Source organism: Notamacropus eugenii, chromosome 4, assembly GCF_028372415.1.
Source record: "Notamacropus eugenii isolate mMacEug1 chromosome 4, mMacEug1.pri_v2, whole genome shotgun sequence".
Taxonomy (NCBI): Eukaryota; Metazoa; Chordata; class Mammalia; order Diprotodontia; family Macropodidae; genus Notamacropus; species Notamacropus eugenii.
Window position 1 is genome coordinate 60,075,937 of NC_092875.1, and position 14,292 is coordinate 60,090,228.

A 14,292-nucleotide genomic window follows, 5' to 3' on the forward strand; every position below is an offset into this window, starting at 1 on the left:
CCACAAATGACACAGAGACCATATGAGGAAGGGAGACCACAAACATAATAAAATGGTAATGAGGCACATGTTTGGGGAACACACAGGACCAAGGAAACTCACAACTCTAGAATGGCAGGGCCTCAAATAGCCTTTCTTTCTCTGGACAATCCACACAGGCGGGCAAGCTAGGCAAAGCTGGCAACAAATACTTCACAAAGAGCTTGGAGAAGATGGTTGGGTGCCATCATATATCTATTTTTGATTGTGTTTTTGGCATCCCTACTATGCAAACTGCCAAGTCCTCATTATCAGAATGCCTTTGGGCCATTTTTGACTTGTGGATGCAGAAGAGTCAGAATCCCCAGAAATAAGCCAAGAGTTTCAGAGACATACATACACACACGGAGCATCATCCTTTTTGAGGATTTCCGTTGAAGCTTTGCACAATTCTCCCATTTATAACCGTCTTTCCACTCCAACTTTTTTATTTTTGACACTTAATAGAAATTAAAGGGGAAAATACTGAATCCTTATGATTTGCAAAGTGATACAGCAGGTAGGTGTTACACACATATGTATTTGTGTGTATGTATAAATCGGGGCAGCTAGGTGGCATAATATGTAAAGTGCTGGGCATGAAGTCAAGAAGACGAGTTCAAATTTAGCCTCAAACACTTACTAGCTGTGTAACCCTGGCAAGTCACTTGTTTGCCTCAGTTTTCTCATTTGTAAAATCAACTGGAGAAGGAAATGGCAAACCACTCCAGTACTTTCGCCAAGAAAACTCCAAATGGGTCACGAAGATTTGGACATGACTGAACATTTATCTGTGTACCTGCTTTTCCTCCAAGCAGAATATAAACCCCTTGAGGAACATGCCTATTTTATTTCTCTTTCTGTATCTCCAGTCTCTGGCTAAGTAGATGACCCATTTAAAAGATTTCGGACCAGTCCTGCAATTTTAGTGGTATAGGACTGCCTAAGAAGCAACTAGCCTACCCATGCTGGCAGACACTTGCTCTACATCTCATGATCACAGAGCAGGGGTTTCACACATACCCAGGATAAGCTCAGGGAGTTCCTAAGTTCATCCCATGAACTTGGATGGAGACTTCTAAGTAAAATGTAGCATTTCCTTCAATTACTTAAAAATATTATTCTGGAAAGGGGTCCATAGACTTCCCCAGATTGCCAAAAGACAGGGGTAAGTGAAAAATGGGTGGCACTGGCAGAGAGAGGTTCTAAGTGACTCGCCACAGCCGGTAAGGTTCAGAGGCATGACTTGAATCCTGGTCCGCCTAACTGGAAGATATTTCTGCATGCTCTGTGCCAAGCTGAATGGCACACAGTAGGCACTTCACAAGATTCAGACGGCTAGCATCTATACAGCGCCTGCTTTACATGGGGACAACCCTGGGAGGCACGTTATCCCCACTTTACGGGGGAGGAAATTGAAGATAAGCGCCTTGGAGGGGTCCCACAGCTGGTAAGTGTTTGCGGCCCAAACGGACCACGCCAGGCCGGGCCGGGCCGGGCCGGGCCGTCTACACGCGGAGCTGCCAGAGGCGTGGGGGTGGGGAGGCTCGCCCAACAGGGGGTCACGGTTGAGCTGCTTCTCCCTCTTCTGTGTCGCTCGTGTAAGTGACCGCTAATAGAAAGGAACAATTACGGGCTGCCCGGATGAACCACGCCGTCACCGAACCCGAGGTGCAGATCGGAAGCCCGCTGAAGGCGGCGACAGCCCCCCACCGAGCGGGCACAGCCGCCCCCAACGCCCAAGTCTGGCCCAGCAGGTCGGGCCGGGCGGGCTCGGGGGCCGGCTCCGAGGTGTGGCTGGGGGGGGGGGGGGGCTCTGTCCTGATGGCCTGCCCCTCCCGGGGGCCGTCACGAGGAGGGGGCACCACGAGCTCAGCCCAGGGCTTCCGCCGAAGTCCAGTCAATGCCCACGAAGGACAGGGCGCGCGAGGGGCCTGCCTGGGCCGAGGGAGAAGCTCGAACCTCGCCTCGTGGCAGGCAGGGCGGCCCTCCCGCCTCACACCCACCACCCGCATTCCGCCCGCTGGGCCCCGCCCATGGGCGGGCCCAACGCGCTGACGTCGCGCACGCGCACTGACGTGCCCGGGGCGGGGTCGCTCCTGTGCCCAGTTCCAATATGGCGAGCGGCGGCGGCGGCGGCGGCGGTGCCGGGCCCGGGGCCGGAGCCGGGGGCCGAGGGATGAGCGGCGCCCGTTGGGGCCGCGCGGGGCCCACCGCGCAGGAGAAGCTGCCTGTGCACGTGAGTGCGCGCCATCCTTCCCTCCTGACCCGCCCGCATCCCATAGCAACCGTCGCCTCCCCTCCCCCCCGGCGCTCGTGCCCCGTGGCCCCCTCTCCTCACCGCCCCTGCGCCTGGACGGGCCGCACGCGCCCCCCCCTCCGGGCCTGCGCCGCCCCGCCCCCCTCCCCCTGCACGTCCCCATTCGGGGGTCCCCTTCTGTCGCCAGTATTCCCTTACCCCTTCAAGGCCCCCCTTCTCGTCTTTCCTCCCTCCCCCCTAGTGCCCCCTTCCCGTCTTCCTCCGTAGCCCCTCCCCAACGCCCTCTCTGCAGAGCCCCGCCCCAGTGCCCCCACTCTCCTCTTTCCCCCTGCACACCCTCTCCCCAGTGCCCGTTCTGTCATCCGCACAGCCCCTCCCCTGCGCTCCCATTTTCCCTTTCCCTCCATTCCTTGCTCAGTCGCCAGCATCCTTGTCCTCTCCTCCCCCAGTGCCACAGGGTCCCCATTAGCAGAGCCCCAGTACCTCCTCTCCACTCTTGGCCTCCTTTTCCAAAATTGCACCCTCCTGTCTCTGTCTCTGTCTGTCTATCTGTCTCTGTCTGTCTGTCTGTATGTCCCTGTGTCTCTGTCTCTGTCTCTCTCTGTCTCTGTCTCTCTGTCTCTCTCTCTCTCTCTCTCTCTCTCTCTCTCTCTCTCTCTCTCTCTCTCTCGATGGGCTCCTGCTTTTGGCACAGCAGCCATCCTGGCAGTGCCTCACTTCTCCCACCTGGGGTCGGTTGTCCCTTTCGTTTCATTGCTACCTCCCTCCCCAGTCTGAGCTGCCCTTCTCTCCCAAAGTTGAGGTCCGTTTTCCTCTCACAACCTCATTCCATCCTTCAGATCCCATCCGCCAGCTGTTATCTCCCAGAGTTCTACTGGCTTCATGTATTAAGGTTCTAACCTAACTGTCTTTCCCCTTGTTCCAAGCCCAGTTCTTCACCCCACGACCCATCCCTTCCTCAAAGTCTAGCCTCTCCTCCAACACCTAGCTACCCTTAACCTCAAAGACCAGGCCCAGGTTTTTTCCCACTCACTTCCCCATCCCCTTTTCCTCACCTTTCTGTGGTTCCTGTCTCCACCCTCCCCCTTGGTTTTCAATTTTTCCCATTCACTCTTGGAGGCCAAGATGCCTTGCTCCTTCCATAACCTTACTGTGTATCTGCAGGTAGAGGATGCCCTCTCCTATCTGGATCAGGTGAAGATCCGATTTGGGAGTGACCCTGCCACCTACAATGGCTTCCTGGAGATCATGAAAGAGTTCAAGAGCCAAAGGTAATAATGCTGGAGTCCTTATGTAAGACCCTGGCCCCTCACTCACTGTGGAGGAGTACAGAATGTAGAGCTGGAGGGGACTCAGGAACATTGAGTCTCAGTTCAGGTTCTTCGTTTTAAAGATCAGGAAATTGAGACTGGTTAAATCTATTGCCCAAGTTCACACAGGTAGAGAGGCATCCTGGGGTAGTGGATAAAGTACTGAACTTGGGAGTCAAGAAGACCTGAGTTCAAATCAAGCCTGAAATACATGCCAACTGTGCATTCTTGGCCAGGTCATTGAAATATCTCCCAGCTTTAGTTTACTTCTTTGTAAAATGAGGCTGTTGAAGTCTGTCCAGCCTACCTCACTGTATAAAAAGGTGCTATGTGAGTAACATTTGGGATCTGAAACCAGCTTCTGTGCTAAGAGCTAGAGCTAAAAAAAAAGAAGCAAAATCAGTCCTTGCTTTCAGGGAGCTTACATTCTAATGGGAAAGACAACATGTACATATATGCCTTTCTGCAAGATACATATGAAGTACACACTCAGTAACCTTAGAAGGGAAGACCTGAAGGAGGTGGGCAGCCAGAGCTGGTCTTGAAGGAAGCCAGGAATTCTAAAGGGAGGAGGTGAAAAAGAAAACCATTCTAGACATGGAGTATTATGTAGTAGTAATAGCTAGCCTCAGCATTTGCAAAGTGTTAGTCATGTTATCTCATTTGATCCTCACAACGCTTTGGAGTAGGTGCTCTTATTCTCATTTTACAGATGAGAAAAGTGAGGCAGAAAGAGGTTAATTGACTTGGTAGGGTCACAAAGCTAATAAACGGCTGATTTTGAACACTCTTCCCCACTGCACCCCTTAGCTGCCTGTATGAGAAGAATAGCCAAGAGTCCTGTTGGATTTGACCTTAGAGTCCCTGGAAGGTAATAATCTGTTAGAAGGATGAAAAGATAGGAAGGGTCCAGATTGCGAGGAGGTTTAAATGGCAAACAGGAGTTTATATTTGGTCTTTCAAGTAATGGGCAGTTGTTGGACTTTGGGTTGGTGACCTGGTCACACATGCAATTTAGGAAAACATTTTGTGGGCTGTGGGTCAGAGTTGGAGAAGCCCGGAGGCCAGCAGGAACGCAGGCCAGTTAGCCTGGGGCAGGGTTGCAAAGGGAAGAGTTGTGGAAAAATGAGGAGGCGGGACTTTGATGGCCTCCAGAGCCGCTTCTAGTTCATCTTCTGTGTTTTAGAGGATGTTGACAAACCTCTTGGTATTTTTTAGCCTGGTCTCTAACCTTCTGCCGAGTTAGTTTGAGGAGCACTGTGCTAGCCAAGCACTGTACTAGGCCCTTAGAGTCCACATGCAAAAAGTGAGTTGTTGCCCATGAGCTTTACAAGGGAGGGGAGTTTTGTTGTCAGAAATCTCTGGGACTGTGAACAGAGCCTTTGGGCAGTTGCTTATCATGCCCTTTCCAGAAGCCAAGGTAACATTGATTTGGTGACTGTTTCTAGAGCAGAAGTTTTGTGAAGCATAGTTTGGTATGAGTTAGATGAGTTTGCACTCACCAGTGGGAAGGAAAGGGTAGGGCTCTGGGGTCTGGTCTAGAGGTGTGTTATAGGTGAGGAGGGGGCAGTCAGTGACTCTTTCTGTTCTTTATTGCCACCTTAACCATCCAGTTTGTGAAAAAGTTACGTTCCAGAGTTGGAGGTATTCCCCTATTCAGGGCTCCTTATTGGTAAAATATCAGCACTTTGGGGTGGGGGGGGTTTAAAGAGAATACAGTTCAAATTAGCCAACATTTTAAGCACTTAATTTTTTTCAAGCACTGTGCTGGGCACCTGTGACACAAGACAAAACAGAAACAATCTGTATCTACAAGCATTGTACCGTTTCTGTAGTTCTTCAAGACTTATGTTTTTCTTTTCTCATAATATCTCCATGAAAGGTATGTAGTGTAAGCATGATCAGCCCCAATTGGCTTTGAGACATTAAAGAAATGAACTTGTCCAAAGTCATGTAGCTACTACATGTTGGAACTGGGATTTGAACCCAGGTTTTTTTGTCTCCAGGTCCACGCAGTGCTTTTTCTGCTTCTAGATGTGACTTGAGAATATAGCCTGGAGGGTGCTGATGATTTTGGCTTCCTCCTCCCCTGCCAGGTTCCTCTCTGAGTTACTGTTTGCGTAAAGGGACAGAGAGATTCAAAGCAAGGTGGTCTTTAAGGGACCTAGAAATGTCAGAGCTGGGAGATAGCTTAGAATATAGAACACAGAACGTCAGAGCTAGAGGGGACTTTAGAAAACCTTCCTATTTTTCCAGTCTTCTTATATTTTACTCCCCTCCATGCCTTCTATGATCTAAGGACTCTGGCCTCTGTGCTATTCCTCCCATAATACACTTCCTCTCCGGACTCCATGCCTTTTCCCTGGCTGTCCCTCCTTCGTGCCTCAAACTCTCTCCCTCATGCCACTTCCTTGCCTCCCTGACTTCCTTCAAGTCTCACCTAAAACTCCACCTTCTGCAAGAGGACCTTCTTGGTCTCCCTTAATGCTAGTGCCTGCCCTCTGAGGTTACCTCCAGTTTATCTTGTCTGTATCTTGTTTGTACTTCTTTACATATTATCTCCCCATTAGGCTGTGAGCTCTCTGAGGGCAGGGACCCTCTCTTTCCTTTCTTTGTATTCCTACTGTTTAGCAGAATGGCACATAATAAGTGCTTGATGAATGCTTTTTTGGCTGACTGAGTGCCCTAGAACTAGGAAAAGCCCTTAGGACATTGCCTGCCGGAGCCTTTTCATTTGATTGATGATGGACCTGGGGCCTAGGCAGGCCAACCGGCTTGTCCAGAGTTGTCTGGAGCCCAGTTCTCTTGGCCTTCATCCTGTCTGTGTGGCAGGGCTTTGTCTCAAGAGGAGAGGAAATAAGCATTTGTAGAGCACCAACTATATGCCAGGCATTGTGCTGAGCACTTTTACAAATATCATCCCTGTCATGGTTTCTGTGATAACTTTGGTCCAATTTGGGTTTACCTTTTCTCACAGTAACTCTTTCTTTACACTGTAGAGGACGTTCTTTGTCTTGTTCTCTGTTATCTTTAGTCCCAAACTTGCATAGTCAGGTGAGCTGTCACACAGCAGGAAATCCTCAGGCTAATTTTTTAGAATCCAGCATGTATTGAGGCGCTCTGTCCTGAACCCTTCCCCACGGTTTGAGGTATCAGAGTTCTTTGGGACTCTGCAGCTCTACATAGAGATGGAATTGGCTCTTGGAGAGGGATGCTATGGGATCAGTCATGAGGTGGCTCTTGGCCTCTGCCCTCTGCTGGTGCCCCCAGTGTGCCACTGAGGCCTGGGAGTGGGTGCTCAGAGCACTGAGAGGTCCTGTGACTCACCTGCTCACAGACTCAGAGGTGGGACCTACATCCAACTCTCTGTCTGCCTCTCTGCAGTTGGTAGGGCCTTGGTACTTCTTACTGTAGATGAGGGGCATAGCACTAGAAGCTTAGGGGGTTACTAACTGGCAGCTTGGTTGTCATGGAGAGTTCATTACTTAATGTTCCTGCCCACTCCACTTCTTCTTGTTTTAGCATTGATACACCTGGCGTCATCAGGCGAGTGTCTCAACTCTTCCATGAACACCCTGACCTCATTGTTGGATTCAACGCTTTTCTTCCTCTGGGATACAGGATAGAAATCCCAAAGAATGGCAAGTTAAGCATTCAGGCCCCATTGGCAAGTCAGGTATGTTGAGATGGTTTGAGTGACTGAAGCATGTCCAAATTATGTGCATAGTTTTATAAGGAGAACAGAACTCTGATTTCTAGCACATGTGAGTTGCTTTGATTGCAATTTAGAACACATTTTGCTACCTGGACTCTGCCAGTCAGTTTTGGTTCAAACTAAAATAGATGGAAACACCCACACAGGAAACCCAAAACAGTCAGTTTTGAGAATCTAAATACTGGCTGTATGTTCTAGTTTGTAGCCTTCACATCATGGATTGATTCTTCAGAAATGTGTTTTTATTTTGAATAGAAAGGACTGTGCCAACAGCTGTTGGTAAATGATTTCATTTTGTAACTTCCCTTGTGAGGGCTTCAAGGAAACTTAAATATGTTTTCAGACGTATTGTAGGTTGTAAAGTTGTAATCAGGCAAATATCTAATAAAATGTCCCTTCATGGATGAGAGGCCTTGAAGACTATACCAGTTAGACCCAGCTCCTTAGTACCGTCTGACTAGGACCTGATGAGGAGGTCTGCTCATCCTCAGGAGATTGGCTACCAGGAGATTAACTTTTTTGCCCATAGCATTTTATGGAGACCATCTACTGGGCATGCAGGGATTTGGTTCAAGGAGATGTGCACTCATTAAGTCATAGATTCTTTTTCTTTTTAAAGACTGAATGTCCTTTTCTTCCCCAGGCTGGAGGTGCAGAGGCTGCTTATGGGCCCAGTTCCATTACTGACCAGGATGACAGCTTTGATCAGCTTCCTGTGTTTCTGAGCTGTTCCTGGCCCATGCCCCTCCCCATCCTAGGGGTGCACCATATTAACGCCAGACTTAGTGTAGTCACCTGATCGGCTTAATCCATTTCAGCTCGGGACTCCTGAGCTCCAAATCTGCCAGCCCCAGGCTCTGTGATACCTGGGATTGCAGGTGTTTACCTCACTACCTGACCTTGGATTTGTAAAGTTAAATATATATATAAAGTTTTGATATAGTTAAATGATCCTTGGGTGCAAGAAATGTGGCCCTACAAGTTTTTTTGAGGATTGATTAGAAAGGACCTGCAGCGTTGTGTCTGTACTTGCCGTTTACACCCACCTCCTGCTCCTCCTGAGTCTTTGCAAGCTCCGAGCTAGTAGAAAACCCTCTCCTGGTGCTTGCATGAGAGTGGGGTGCTCAGTGATAAAGAAAATGGCTTCTTGGTGTTAAAGGGTGAGGTTGTCATTCAGAACAGGTGAAGGGGCAAGAATCAAAATTGCCCTTTTCAATAGTTTTGACAACGGCCTGCATCCTAGGCAGCATTTAGGGCTAGAGCAGCTCAGTGTGGTGGAAAGAGAAGCCCTTGCCAGGTGGTGGCACATGAGATCCCAGCTCAGTGATATGCCTAGATACGTCAGTCTCTCTGATCTTCAGCTTCCTCATGGGTCTTAACCTTCCTCATGGTACACTACTTGTACCTCACAGGATTGTTGTGAAAGTCAAGTGAGACATAATTATGTCAAGCTTTTAATAAGGCTTGTTTCCAGAGCTTACTCTGTGACCTTGGGCAAGTCACTTCCCTCTCTGGGCCCTAGTTTTTCCATCTGTAAAAAGAGGGGCTTGAGTTAGATGATCTCTAAAATAAGTTCTGTTTTTCCAAATTAAGGGGATAATTGCAGAGTGATAAGGATTTAGTGTTAAAGAAATGGGGTGATGATGTATGTGGGAATGGGGGAGGAATGACTCATTTTCCTTTAGGTCAGAGATAGATTGTGGCATTTGCTACCATTTCTTTAGAAATCTCCATTTTAAAAAAGAAATTTGGAGGCACATGACTGTAGAATTATGAAGCACTTTTGATTCATGTTTACAAATGACAGTCCCAAAGTGCAGAGTTTGTGCTTCTTAAAAAGAAGTCATTGTTGGATTTATCTTGTGAGTAATTAGGATTTGAGAATAACATTGCTTTACACATTTTCGTGGATTCATAAACTTAGCATCAGGTTCCCCCTCCACAGGTGTAGGTTATAACCTACCCACACCCCTTCATATTGTGTGACTTGTGTCTCCATCCTCCACAGAGGATGATGGGATATGCTAGAGACCTTCCTCTAGGGCTTTAACATTTCACGAGCCCCAATTTGACTCTGGCTATTTGTCTTCAGCACTTCTCCCTTGATACATGATCTGCGCATCTCCTTATTTCCTCATACATTTTCTTAATGATATCTTTTATAGCTGCTCATGCTTGAATAATTGTTGGTAATATTAAGCCTATGCAAATTGACTTTGTTTGTCTCTTTGTGTTACCTGCAGTTTTGAATCCAGATGGTATCCCTGGGAGAATATTGGTGTTACAAAGATGGATTTCTATGTTAGGTAGCAGCATCTTGGAGTGATTGGAAACACTGGTTTCCTTAATGGAATTAAAGAGCCTACTCTCTCATTCAGCTTTGGGACCAATTTGTTATCCATTTGCAGTGCTGCCCAAGATAGATATATAACGGATTTACTCTCTGCCTATCCAACTGTGTGTTATAATTTTGGAAACAGACATCTTGATCCACTTGATTTTTCCTACGTAAATTACTAGGCCTTTTTCTTTTGAATGGCAGTGGGCCTCAGAGCAGACACTGTGATATGCTGCAGCTTGATAGCAAACAGCATATGTCATCTGCAAATGGCATCTTGAGGCCTCATGATTTATGGGAAAATCTCTTTTTGATTTGCACTTTTCCTAACATATCCACTATTACAGTGGTAGGTATCCTAAAGCCTTGCATATTGATGATAATCAAAGAATTATTGGTAAACAAAATTGTCTCTCTGGTCAACGGAATTTTATGTGGGGGCAGAGCTTCTAAGTTTTTGCTCTACTATATCAACCACCCTTTTGTTATCAGCAAATAAGCACAGTAGAATGTTGTATTTACTATATCTATATCTATATCTATATATATATATATATTGCAATTAATCATGTGGCTGAAGATGAGGTCCACCATAGAACATTTTCTGTGAAAACCTATTTCTTTAACAAATTTTTGTCAAGGATACTTTTGATGAATGTAAAGCTCATTTTCATAAATGTTTATCTGACAAATTACAAGTTATTGCTTGCTTCTATTTTCTTAGTTGCCATTTTGGAGGTAATACATAAGATCCATGTTTGTTTTTTTTCTGTTTTGGTGAGATTCTTTCCCTTAAGAAATATCTTGATTATTAGTCCTTGCATGCTTGAAAAAAAAGTTGGATTCCTAATGAATTCCTTCTCTGTTTTTCATCAGTTCTAACCATTCTCCCAGACTTCACCTTCTTAAGTGTCATTTCTCTTTTCTTCTGGAGCACATTGGATCTTAAGGTGTTAACAGTCCAAATGTGGTGGTTCTAGTGTCATTAATATTTTTTTTAGTCAAGTTAATTTTACTTTATAGTTCTGAATTTTCTCTCACTTTTTCTCCATCCCCACTTATTGAGAAGGCAAGAAAAACAAAACCTGTTACAAATATGTGTAGTCATGTAAGACAAATTCCTGCACCAACCATTTCCAAAAAAAACAAAAGGTAAAGAATGCTTCAGTCTGTAATCTGAGTCCATCATCTCTGTCTGAAGGTAGAAGTCATGTTTAATCTTGAGTCCTTTGGAGTTGTGGTTGGTCTTTGTATTGATCAGAGTTCTTAAGTCTTTATCTAAAGTTGGTTATCTTTACAGTATTGTTTTTGTTGTTTAAATTGTTTTCCTGTTCTGCTCACTTTACTTTTCATCAATTCATACAAATTTTTCCAAGTTTTTCTAAAACAATTCTTTTCATTGTTTTTTTATTTTTAATTTTTTAAGCATAATTTTAAAATTCTTTTTTTCAGTTCCAAATTCACTCCTTTTCCCTCCTCTTTCACTCACTCAATAAGGAGGCAAGAAAACCAAAACTGATGATGAATATATGTAGACATATAAAATAAATTTCCACAATAACTGTGTTGAAGAAAAAATAGAAAAAGGAAAAAAAATATGCTTCAGTCTTCTCTTTAGATCTGTTGGGAAGTGGATAGCATACTTCGTCATGGGTCCTTTGAAATTGTGTTGGGTCATTGTGTGGATCAGAATTACTAAATCTTTCAGAATTAATTATCTTTACGATATTGTTATTAGTGTATAGATTGTTTTCCTGGTCTGCTCATTTCACTTGCATCAGTTAATGTAGATCTTCCTAGAGACTTTCTGAAACCATCCCTTTTATCATTTCTTACAGCACAATAGTACTCTATCACATTTGTATATCACAAGTTGTTCAGCCATCTCCATCCAGTTATAGGCATCCCCTCAGTTTCTAATTCTTTGCCACCACAAGAAGAGCTTCTATTAATTTTTTTTTGTATATATGGAAATTTTTTCTTCTAATCTCTTCGGGGAATATTACTGGGTTAAAGGTTATGCACAATTTTAGACACCCTTGGACCTAATTTTAAATTGCTTTCTAGAATGGTAGGATTAGTTCACAGTTCTGCCATAGTGTATTAAAGTACTTGTTTTTCCACAGCCCTTCCAGCATTTGTCATTTTCCTTTTTTGTCAGCTTAGTCAATCTGATGGATGGGAAGGTGGCACCTAAGAGTTGTTTTAATTTGCATTTCTCTAGTTACTACTGATTTAGAGCATTTTTTTCATATGGCTATTGATAGGTTGAATTTCTTCCTCTGACAACTGTCTATTTGTGTCTTTTGACCATTTATCAATTAGGGAATGGCTTTTGTTCTTATAATTTTGACTCAGCTTCTTACATAAATCTTAGAAATGAGACCTTTGTCAGAGAAACTTGCTGCAGATATTTTCTTTCCCAGTTTCCTGTTTCTAATTTTCTAATTTTAACTACTTTGATTTTGTTTGTGTAAAACCTTTAATTATATGTCATCAAAATTGTCCATTTTCTCTCTTGTGAACCTCTCTGTCTCTTCTTGGTTCATAAACTCTTTCTCTGTCCATAGATTTGACAGGTAATTTTTTTCCCATGTTCCTCTAATTTGCTTATGATGTCGCACTTTAATGTCTAAATCAGGTACTCATTTATATCTTATCCTGATATATGATTCCACTATTATTTGTGATGTGTATATACAACTGTAGGAGTTCCAGCAGATCTGTTCCGTTTTGTACCTGTCTGTTCTCTTTATGGCTTTATCTGTAAATGCTTTTGAGATGTTTGGATTAGTTGCATCTTGTTTTCTGAAGATTTGTTGTCCTTGATAATGCCTCTTACTGTTTTGTGAGATAATATTGTTCTTATTCTAATGCTCTTTGTATTCTAAATTTTTGTTATGCCTGGATGCCATATTTTTTTTTGGTAATTTTTTGACAAGGAGATTATATCTGGTGGCTGAGTCAGTTTCTGGGCTCTTTGACATCCTCTTAATGACAATACTTTTACATTGGTTAAACTTCTTTAAGAGATGGTAATAAGAGCTAATGTCTTAACTTTTATCTATTTTCCATCTTTAGTGTTAACAGATTCTTTAAATGGATTAAGTTGGGACTTTCATAACTGCACACCCTGCCATCTTCTAGATCCTCAAGTGTGACCCCTTGAGTCCAAACTTCACGGAACCCTTTAATAAGGAGGAAGTGGGAAGAAGGTTAACAAAAAATTGGTTTGAGTGGAATATAAAATATGGCAGGGACCAACTAGATATATTGGACCATGTGAATTTATATTTATTAATCTGGATAGTTAGTTCCCCTGGTAGGCATTCGAAAGCTGAGTATGTAGGGACCATGGCAGGTGGTCAACTAAATAAGTGGCTAATGTGGTTTTTTTTCCTAGAAACATATTAACTTGTTTAGAACATTAACAGTTAATTTAATATTTATAAATGGCCTAAATACTGTATGATTCACATTTTTATAATTGCTTACAGATCTATGGCTTTACAAAATATTTTCCTCACAAGAACCCTGTGAGGCCAGTATTACAAATAAGATTTCTATTTTACAGGTGAGGGAACAGTGAGTCACAAATGACCATGACTTGACCCCCAGTCTACTTCTCAGGGCTCTTAATGACTAATGATAATGGATCATAATTCTTAGTTCTGTAGCTGTGTAAGTTTTACAGAGATAACTTACCTTACAGCAGTCCTGTAAAGTAGGAAGTGGAGAAACTATTATCCGTATTTAATAGATGAAGGAGCTAAAGCTTAGGTGTTAACTTATCACATAGCCAGTATGTGTCCAAGCTGAGGTTTAAAACCAGATTTCTTTATAGCAGTTCCATTTTTTTCCCATCCTACCATGCTTTCTCTCAAAGCTAACCTTATATATGGAAAAGTACTTTTCAAAGAAGAAAGAACTGTATGATTGCACAGTATTATTGTTATTGTTTGCTCGGAAAAGGTGGGAATCAATGAAATTAAATTGAGCTCCATGCTGTGAAAATGCATTTTAGTTCTCCCTGAATGTTCCTGCTACTGGACTTTAGTAGTTGGATCTTGATAGAAAATATAGTCTTACAATCAGAAAAAACTGTAAACACTTACAGTTGCTGGCCTCTTCTATTTGTTCTCTATTCTTTTCTACTTTCACAATCACTGTAAACAATTTTTTCATTTTTTTAATAGTTTAGAAGAAGATAGTACCATGACACTGAGGAGGGACTTGTGACAAACTTCATTTTTTATCTCCTGTAGCTTAATCTTAAAATATAATCTTTCACTGATTCTCCCTTTGTTTTTTCCTTTGTTAACTGTACATTTAATGTGTTGCTTTTCTTTCAAGACAAGTAATAGTCATGAGGGCTCTTGAGGGAGGGAGGGAAGGAATTAGCACTAAGTGTCTGCTCTACCAGGTATGCTACATGTTTTATAGATACCTCATTTGAATCCTCACAACAATCCTATCCTGTGAGGTTGGTGCTATCGTTACTCCATTTTACAGAAAGGGAAACAAGCCTACTGTGGTTGAGTCATGTTTAGGAGCACATAGTAAGTGTCTGAGGTGGAATTTGAACTCAGATCCTCTTGATTTCAGGCTCAACCTGCTATCCACTGTGCTACCTGCTGCCTCTTGAGAAAGT

The 14,292-nt window shown here is 43.8% G+C and overlaps 1 protein-coding gene across 3 annotated transcripts in view; it reads left to right on the top strand.

Annotated features, from left to right (window-relative positions):
- Window positions 1-2,132: 2,132 nt before the first annotated feature.
- The window catches only part of SIN3B (SIN3 transcription regulator family member B), a 56,773-nt gene continuing 44,613 nt past the window's right edge, over window positions 2,133-14,292 (top strand). For 2 of the 3 annotated variants that reach the window (XR_011965498.1, XM_072601269.1), the window contains exons 1-3: window positions 2,449-3,170; window positions 3,443-3,549; window positions 7,111-7,264. Coding sequence is in view for 2 of the 3 variants with exons in the window: in XM_072601269.1 (XP_072457370.1) it covers window positions 2,850-3,170; window positions 3,443-3,549; window positions 7,111-7,264 (582 nt within the window). In the remaining variant the exon portion in view is untranslated. Of the gene's footprint in view, window positions 2,258-2,448; window positions 3,171-3,442; window positions 3,550-7,110; window positions 7,265-14,292 lie in introns of those variants that run through there. The other variant, XM_072601270.1, reaches the window with a different exon arrangement.